The following is an 8,546-nucleotide window of genomic DNA, read 5'->3' on the forward strand; positions in this document are numbered from 1 at the left end:
TAAAAGTTTTATAATTTGTAAAGACTAATTTCTGTGTAGTTTGAAGCACTGCGTTTTTCTCATCAGACAAATGATCAGGTTCTTTACCTAAAAATTTTTCATGCAAGATAAATCTGCATCTTATTGATGTATAAAGCAAAATTTAAATAAATAAACTGGATAATAAAGGTATTCGTACTTAGCTGATCTACATCAAAGCCTCCAAGTTTTGAGAGATACTGATAAAAATTAGGATTTTCTTTCCAAGATTCTGAAATCGTAGTTGCATAAAATGGTAAAAATGCACCATAATAAGCAATATTGCGTTAAAATAATTAATTTCCAAATAACAATTAATCTTACCCGAGATACCTTCCGGAAATATCAGATTTATCACATTCTCCGTTTCAATATCCATGATCCTTTTAACAAATGTATAATATCGGTTGTTAAAGCATTTGTGTTAATGCAAAATATTATTTTTCAACGAATTGTTGAGACAAGTGGCAGATAACATCAGCAAGGTACTTTTCTTCGATTTCAATGTGCCAATAATATATAAATATGTAATTCAATGGCGCCTTTTATATAACCTTACGTAATTATTGTAAAAGATTTTTATCTATTTCGATTATAAAAAATAATTTCTTTATATTTCGATTAAACTTTGCGCGATTATAAAAATTTTATTACGAAAGTTCTCAACAATGCAACGACACGTCGCAGAATCGCAAACGTCATCTTTAGCCGTTGAAGAAAGCCTGTAAGCACTAAGCACGAGCAATCAGCTGATCGACTGTCGACTGGAAAAAATTTACCAAAAGGCGGCGTGATAATTCAACGATTGAATTCGATTAAATTTATGAATTAAAAGTTTTCTGAAAATCTATCATTAGTTCTAATTATTTTATTGTACAGGAAATGGCTTTAAATCTGATCAAACAGGTAAATTTTTGCGATTGACTTGTATATAATCTTCATACACCGAGCAAGACAACCTGTAAAAGACATATACTTTATTGAATATTTATCTATCTTATTATGCACAATTGAGTTGTTTAACGATTGCTTTTATTCCAGATTGCAGTGATTGGACAACGTTTACTCGCAACAAAAACTTTATCGGCAAAATTTTACACTGGAAGTCTGTACGAGCCAGATTATTTAGAGGTTAGATTTAAACTTCTGGGTATTTGAAGTATACATAACACGTTTTGTTAGTTTTTCGATTTTTACAGACAGGAAAATCAGAATTTCCGCTTTTACCTACGATAAATATACAAATCAAAGGTTATGATTATCCTGTGCTCGAATGTTATCAGTCTTTCATACACAAATTAGCGGATGTCATACAAATCGACATAGACAACAGGTAAATTTGCATTAAATTTTCTTAATTTTACTCTTCAATTTTTAATACAATCCACATTCTTCTGTTCAGCTGGCCGTTAGCACCTCAAGAATTCATGATTCAGAAGCATAAAACTGGAACGACAACAATTGTGTCCAAGTATTATCTCAAAATTTATGAAAGAAATATACAAATGTCAGAAGTATCGTCTGTAAAATGCTCAGTATTAATCAGAGCATTAGAGGCAGCTTTACCACAAGGTGTTACTTTAAATATAAACATTTATGACCCTACATTAGAAGAGAAGCGATATGTACCAGACAAAGCATTGATTGATTTGAAATCAACGCTAGATACATTAAAAAAATAAAACTTAAATATATGTTGTTGCGATTAATATATTATTTGTAAGTGCAAATAATACTTGTACATATTCTTACAAAAATAGCATCTCTTTCCAAGCATGTAAAATTTTTAAATAGTAAAAATTTGAGAAAGTTATACACAAGATTAATGAAGAAAAGTTCTTATTAACTTTTCTATGAGAAAGTTATATAATATATACAAAAAATTTATAAAAATAGTTCGATAAACTTCTTCACAATATTCTTATTATCAATCTTGACTCTAAATTAAAATCAAATTAAATTTGGAGGAGTCCGAGTTCCCCTTAATTATTTTTTATTATAAATAATGTCGGACTTATTTTTTATTATTCTTCTAGCGCTATCTGTTTATGCTCGCGCATGATACATATATAATCCATATTTCTTTTAAGATATTTGTTTACAATAAACCAAAATGCACAACTTTAATCTTTGTACTGTCATCAGTCTTCGGAGGTTCTTTTATTTTTTCATCAGCACTATCTTCTGCAAAATGTCAAAAATTAATATTAGACAAAGTCGTGTTATTTATAATTGTGTTGTAAAGCTTCTTACATATACAAAACAGATGTACTAATGTAAAATGCTTACTACACAATGGTTGAAAATCTTTAAGGTAATCTTCATTACCCAGACAAAGTGGAAGACTTTCAGCTAGTTCACGTTTAGGATCCGTTATACGTGTTTGTGTAGTAGATCGCTTCTGTCTGTATACTTGAGTCTGTAAGAAAAATTTTATGTATATATATATATACACACACACACACACATATATATATATATATATACACACACACATGCAAATATATCTTTAAAACTACTTACTGTGCCAGGTACTAGTATATGAGTGACAGTGTCTGAAAATTTCACCTTTGGCTTTTCATTAGAAAGAGAACTTGATATATCGGCAAACGATGGACACGTAGAGCAAATCTTTGAATTAGCGATAGATGTATTAATTACAGGCAGAGGTGGTACGTTAGAAAACGTTTTAGTTTCTCTATTAACGATTTGGGAAGACCTCGACGAGTGTCTATTCTCAAATAATCCATGTTGTATACTGTAACTAGGATGAAAGTTTCGCGAGGAAAATTTTCTAACTGTTTGTGAAAGTTGTAAGTCTGTATCATCGCGAGAACCCTGAAACGGTATGTAATCTAGATCGTAATTGTATCTATATGTTTTGAAAGATAGAGATGTTTTCTGATTTTCAGGTACATTAGATGTTGTGGAATTCTGTTTTTGTAAAATGCACAATGGCACATGGGTTTTATTCGATGTAAATTTCTCCAATTCTTTAGTATTTGGCAAACCTTGAGTGCTCTTAGATAAAAGATAATTTTTTCTAGGTAAATCATGAAGGCAATTAGAGAAAGAACTTATCAGAGAAGGTGATGGAACAGTGACATTTGTTTCTTTTTCTTCCATTACAGGATGTTGTAATTTAATGGTTTGATCATTGACATTGTTAACCGTGTTGGGAAATGTAATGTCGTTACTTTCAAGAGTTGTATATCCTTCAAAATTATTAAACGAAGTAGACATCAGATTGTTACAAGTATTATTCGAAAGAGGCAATTGATCCGTTGTATGAGTATTATCGATAAGAGTTTTAGTTAATGATTTATCAGATATCTTTGAAGATTTCATGCCTCGTAACATAAAAGTTGTTTCAGAGTTATTGTTCGCTATTAACGCATTGACAGAGTTACTATGCGAGATAGGAGTGTTAGCGATTCGAGTACCGAATGACGTTGACATAACATTATTGTCAATGACGTTTAAGCAACTCGTCAAATAATTATTAGAATGAATATCTTCCGATTCATATATTGGCTTATTGAAAGGAGTAGAGATAAAGCTATCGTCTTGCGCGCAAGTCGTTATTACGTTAGTAGTGGAACTACTAAAAGAATATGATATTTCATTAAGTAACGATTGCTCGTACGATCTCTCGTCAAAATTATTCCTAGACTGATCATTCACTATTACATCTGATTCATTGAAAGAAATACTGCCGAATGACGTAGTCATCAAGTCGTCTGATGCATTGTTAAATACTTGAGAACTATTAATGACATTCGCCGCACTAATCGGTGTAAAATTTGAATGTGTACTGTATAATGATTTATTAAAAGAAGTCGATGATAAAAATGGGCTCGAAATATGCGAAGAATGATTAAACGAAGTTGTTAAAATGTTATTAGAAGTGTCAAAGGACGAAGGTATTAAGATGTAGTCAGTCTTAATAGTGGACGGAATATTATTATATGAGGCGCAAAGTGTGTTCTTTGCGGTATGATGAGGGTGGACAACTGGTAAGGGTGGGATTTGATTTGAACTGGAAGCTTTTCTGTAACGATACTTTCGCGATCGTTTCAGATTAAGTCGTTTTTCTTTTTGAGAATCTTCGCTCTCTTCACTATATGTTGCTTCTATCTGCTCTTCCTCCTCCTTCTCTTCCTCCTCCTTCTCTTCTTCCCCTTCCTCCTCTTCCTCCTCCTGTTCCTCATCCTCTTCCTCCTTCTCCTCATCCTCTTCCTCTTCCCCCTCCTCTTCTTCCTCTACTTCCACATTCTTCTCTTCCTCTTCCTCCTCTTCCTTCTCATTACTTGAATCGGAACATATAGAACATGATGTTCTCGAACATGTGGAATCTATAAAAATTTATTTATTTAAATAGATGCAAAAGGTATTAAAGTCTTCAAAAAGATTTATCAATTCTTACGTGAACCACTGCAACTGTTCGATCTGCTTAGAATACTCTCAGCTTTCTCTTTAGCTGCAGTTGCCAGTTCCATGTCATTCAAAACCGTAGCGTAGAAATGTATGTCCATAAAAAGATCATGATCATTTAGATCAATAGCTAGTCGAAAAGCCTTCTCAAACATCTTATACCTACAAAGATCATAAAAAATGATTAGAGTAAATTAAATTTTAAATTCACATCAGATAATGCACTACCTTAATAAATGATGAAAAAATCTCCTCGTCAAATCTCTTACTTCGTCCCCATATTCTTCTTCGACAGTTTGGCTTATTGGTTTAATAGGTATGTGAAAACTGCCTAACGCATTCTGTATCAGACCTATTGGATCAGATTAATAAGTTAGAATAAGATTATTTTTTAAAATCATTAGTAAGTAATCTCTTAATTAAACATCAGATTAGTAAAACAAAATTTTATTTTACCTTCGCGTTCCGTTGTTAACGGTAACTTAAATAAATAGTTTAAGATTTGATTAAGCGAATGCATGCAAACACGTGGATGCGTATCCCAATTCATCGACAACAGCAAGGAAGTCGCTTGTTCTGCTCGAGACTCTGACAAATACCTTCTGATTAATTCATCTCCGGAGAGAGTATCGCCTTCAATCACTTTAATAACTCCAATCGGTCCTCTGAGAATACAGAATAAATTGTTACGTACCAATCAATATCGAACACATGTTGCTTGATAAAAAAAATGGTAGTCCTTACCGTTCGAAAAGTAATAAGAATAAAGAATTGCCATTGTTGTAATAACGTATCTGATTTAGATCACTTTTCCTGTTCCATTCCATATGCAGCAAAGCATGCTGATTCCTATGTTGTGTATTATTATTTTATTAATCCAATTTTATGGCCATGTCTTACCGACTAATTATTTCATTGTTCATACTTAAAATATGATGATAAGTCGAGAATATTCGCTGGCATTGACTCGTCACTTAATGTCTGGCTTTTAATACACATTAAAGTAATATCAAAATATTGAAACTGGCCTCTATCATTACCTACCACAAATATTATACCATCGCTATGCCAAGCAGCTAAAGTAGGTATCTTAAGGAAAAGAAATAAAGAAATACATATAAATCCTTTCAAAATGCATCTTTCCATAATACTTATATTTTATATCTTTATACATATAGAAAAAGTTATTGTATATTTATATATTAATAAAACTTACAAAAGCTGCTTTTACACTGATGCTTGTCGATTTGATCTGATCGTACATCATAATAGTACCATCAATGCAACATAAAAGTAATAGTTCCTGATTGGGTGAAAATCTCACACAACTTGTATGCGTTGGCAATGGTACGGAAATCACAGCGATCCTTTTTAATTTGTTTTGCCGAGAGACTTCATATGTACGCCATTCTACTGTAACTTCTCCCTATATATTACGATATCCGAATTTATAAATATAACTTATTTCTTCCTTTTAATTTTATTAATATATAAAAGTATATTTAATATATTAAATAAATTTGCATTAAGTACAGAAGTATAAGATGTAATTACCTTTCGTGAAACTTTTTGTTCTACAGAATGAATAATATTGTCATCGCATGCATCAAATGTAATACACAAGGGATCAAATTCAGTACGTATGTAACATAATAATTCTAATTTTGTTCTGAAAATATGAATGATCAAATCCTTTCATTTTTATGTACATACATTCATACAGGGACGTCAGGGACTGTACAAGTAATCGATTTACATAGCAACGAGCATAGTAACACGTAACTAACCATGCTTGATAGAAAAAATTGTAGTAGCAAACACAAGTACAATTACAATTCATACGTATTAAAATTATAAAATCACGAGAATTATATGAAAATGTCTCAACACTGGCATGGCCATTGGACAGAAGATGCATTTGCTCCAAAAAGATTACGAAATTGGGAAGTTCCTAAATGGTATCCTAGTTGGCCAGACAGACATTGTGTCACTACGAAATTTATTGTGGATAATAATGGACGTATGTTAGACAATGCCAAAAGAGTTGGACAATCGCCATGGGGAACATTTAAAGTTTGTATAAATTAACGTTACGTTAACACAGATTGTCTGAAAAGAAACTTTTTATTCTAGAAATAACATTAGTCGTGTCATTAAGTTATAACAGGCAGAATTTAATATTTTGAACATTATATTATCAATCATGCACAATAGCATTTATTCTCTTAAGTTTTCTCTTTAGTTTTATGCAGAACTTGCATAAAACTAAAGAAAACTTTTACCGAAACATTTAAGTTACTAAAACAAAAAACTCAAATATCTCAAATAGGTAAAAGTTTTCTTTAGTTTCATGCAGAACTTAATGTTGACGTGTTGCTCCATCGTGATTTTCTGACGAGGGTCACAAAATAACTGTTGCATTTCACGCCACGCAAAGGATCGTTATGAACCGTTTCAAATGCTATTGTGCACGATCGATAATATAATGTTTAAAATATTGAATTCTGTTCGTTATAACTTAATGGCGTGACTAGTACTATTTCTAGAGTAAAAGTTTGGTTTCTTAGTTTTTTTTTAGACAACCTATACATAATATAAAAGTTTATAAGAATCTAAATTATCTTAAATTAAATCAATATTATCATAAGTTTCTCTCTCAAATTTATATATGCAATATTCAAAGATTATAATACAAAAATATCATATTATAAAAAAAGGGCACATGGGATTTACCAAAGAAAATTACTGCAAGCATTGCTAAAGAATTATCAATACCGCCTCAATATAAAAAAGATTTATGGGAACAGCACAAGAAGAAACATGAGAATTTATGTAAAAGTGTAAAATACGCAAACAAGAACAGGAATAAGAAAATCAACAAACTATAAAAAGATAAGTTAAAACGAACAAAAATACATATACACGTAAAGAATGTCACATAAAAGGATGAGAACGATAAAAGAAGTCACATAGCTATGTTGAACTCATACCCTGTAAGCTGAAAGAGATGCATGTTTGCTCGATGATATTGTTTCATAGCAGGACTCCAAGGATAAACTTCGTTCATTGTAGATTTTCGCCAAATTAATATCTGTAAAGACACATTATTTCTTATAGATTAATACTGTAATATTTTCTTAGTTAAAAAAAAAACTGTCTAGAAACAATTTACCAAATTAGCAGACTTGTTTACTTCAATCTTCTTATCCAATCTGCGTCCATTAGGTTTAAATAAGTCTGTTGTGACTAATTTAGGTTCTAACTTATTTATCTTATCAAAGATGTGTGTTTTAGATTTTGTAAAATATACCAGAGTCACTAGATTATCATTGTATGTACAAACCAAATGACTTTTGGTAATAATTACTGTCAATAAAGCAAAATATTATCTTTTATATGCATAATATAAATAATTTCTGGTGATAAAAATAATAAGAGAGAGCAGTTACCATCAGATATATGTTCAGATAACTTTCCTACAAGATATTTGTCGAAATTGATTTCTAGTACATCACCGCTGAAGAGACAAACTTGTATTTGCACCAATAAACCATTGCTAAGCATTAATTGTACAACAGAATCGTCATACCATTGAGAATAAATGACAGAATTATCTCTGAGCTGACCCTAGGTGTGATAATAACAATTCTATATAATATAAGCTCTTTACAAAATTCGATCAGGAAAGATAAAGTAATGATTTATTATACCTCTAAGTATTTAATAGAATGTTTTAATTTATTTCCTTTTTTATTTTCTGGGACGTAAGTCATTCCACGCTCTTGACAATATGATCTTTTGCCTTCTTCATATGTGCTATCAATACGTATTTTATCGTGATATCTAAAAAAAAGTCAAAAGCAAATAAATTGCTGTAATAGTAACAGTGGAATCTGAAAATAAATCGAATAATGTTGTTTTTTACTTAAATGCTCCAAAATCGGTGACCTCTATGTTTACATTGTCATCAAAAGTCCAAAAGTTTACTTCTCCCGTTAACGCAAACATTATAAAGTGTACTAATATTAAATATACAAAATATCATAGAGAATATCACGCGAAGCACTCAAATTTGTATGCAAATAATAACAACT

At 31.0% G+C, this 8,546-nt stretch overlaps 4 protein-coding genes across 5 annotated transcripts in view; 2 read left to right on the forward strand and 2 right to left on the reverse strand.

Annotated features, from left to right (window-relative positions):
- Positions 1-633, reverse strand: part of LOC108745769 (conserved oligomeric Golgi complex subunit 8) — a 2,888-nt gene extending 2,255 nt beyond the window's left edge. The window contains 3 exon segments of the mRNA XM_018482108.1: positions 1-87; positions 179-250; positions 343-633. The exon segment at positions 1-87 is cut by the window's left edge and continues 18 nt beyond it. Of these exon segments, the coding sequence (XP_018337610.1) occupies positions 1-87; positions 179-250; positions 343-397 (214 nt within the window). The 5' untranslated portion in view covers positions 398-633.
- Positions 634-763: 130 nt separating this feature from the next.
- On the forward strand, positions 764-1,821 carry LOC108745766. Of its 2 annotated transcripts, none has more exons than XM_018482104.1 (4): positions 764-924; positions 1,069-1,149; positions 1,218-1,351; positions 1,421-1,821. In XM_018482104.1, the coding sequence occupies exons 1-4, from the start codon at positions 901-903 to the stop codon at positions 1,698-1,700; spliced, it is 519 nt and encodes a 172-aa protein (XP_018337606.1). In that variant the 5' UTR covers positions 764-900; the 3' UTR covers positions 1,701-1,821. The 2 variants fall into 2 exon arrangements, with proteins under 2 accessions (XP_018337606.1, XP_018337605.1); XM_018482103.1 differs by having other exon boundaries at positions 768-924; positions 1,060-1,149; positions 1,421-1,818.
- Positions 1,822-1,999: 178 nt separating this feature from the next.
- On the reverse strand, positions 2,000-8,536 carry LOC108745768 (WD repeat-containing and planar cell polarity effector protein fritz). Its single transcript, XM_018482107.1, has 16 exons — positions 8,378-8,536; positions 8,163-8,295; positions 7,902-8,079; positions 7,625-7,818; positions 7,443-7,543; positions 6,007-6,121; positions 5,669-5,878; positions 5,378-5,541; positions 5,197-5,301; positions 4,909-5,117; positions 4,681-4,804; positions 4,445-4,614; positions 4,291-4,373; positions 2,542-4,167; positions 2,308-2,437; positions 2,000-2,202 (listed from the first exon to the last, which is right to left on the reverse strand). Exons 1-16 carry the CDS (start codon positions 8,458-8,460, stop codon positions 2,117-2,119), a joined length of 3,711 nt encoding a protein of 1,236 aa, XP_018337609.1. The 5' UTR covers positions 8,461-8,536; the 3' UTR covers positions 2,000-2,116.
- On the forward strand, positions 6,180-7,432 carry LOC108745767 (protein Flattop). Its single transcript, XM_018482105.1, has 2 exons — positions 6,180-6,525; positions 7,170-7,432. Exons 1-2 carry the CDS (start codon positions 6,325-6,327, stop codon positions 7,338-7,340), a joined length of 372 nt encoding a protein of 123 aa, XP_018337607.1. The 5' UTR covers positions 6,180-6,324; the 3' UTR covers positions 7,341-7,432.
- Positions 8,537-8,546: the final 10 nt, after the last annotated feature.

The sequence above is a fragment of the Trachymyrmex septentrionalis genome, unplaced genomic scaffold (genome assembly GCF_001594115.1).
Source record: "Trachymyrmex septentrionalis isolate Tsep2-gDNA-1 unplaced genomic scaffold, Tsep1.0 scaffold148, whole genome shotgun sequence".
Taxonomy (NCBI): domain Eukaryota; kingdom Metazoa; phylum Arthropoda; class Insecta; order Hymenoptera; family Formicidae; genus Trachymyrmex; species Trachymyrmex septentrionalis.

Excerpts from the sequence above, each read along its gene's own strand:
- LOC108745766 (XM_018482103.1), top strand. The coding sequence starts at position 901 with ATGGCTTTAAATCTGATCAAACAG. Across the intron at positions 925-1,059 it reads CTTTAAATCTGATCAAACAG|ATTGCAGTGATTGGACAACG; the intron begins GTAAATTTTTGC and ends CTTTTATTCCAG. Across the intron at positions 1,150-1,217 it reads ACGAGCCAGATTATTTAGAG|ACAGGAAAATCAGAATTTCC; the intron begins GTTAGATTTAAA and ends CGATTTTTACAG.
- LOC108745767 (XM_018482105.1), top strand. The coding sequence starts at position 6,325 with ATGAAAATGTCTCAACACTGGCATGGCCATTGGACAGAAGATGCATTT. Across the intron at positions 6,526-7,169 it reads CGCCATGGGGAACATTTAAA|GGCACATGGGATTTACCAAA; the intron begins GTTTGTATAAAT and ends TTATAAAAAAAG.
- LOC108745768 (XM_018482107.1), bottom strand. The coding sequence starts at position 8,460 with ATGTTTGCGTTAACGGGAGAAGTAAACTTTTGGACTTTTGATGACAAT. Across the intron at positions 8,080-8,162 it reads ATTCTATTAAATACTTAGAG|GGTCAGCTCAGAGATAATTC; the intron begins GTATAATAAATC and ends TATCACACCTAG. Across the intron at positions 5,302-5,377 it reads GACTTATCATCATATTTTAA|GAATCAGCATGCTTTGCTGC; the intron begins GTATGAACAATG and ends TACACAACATAG.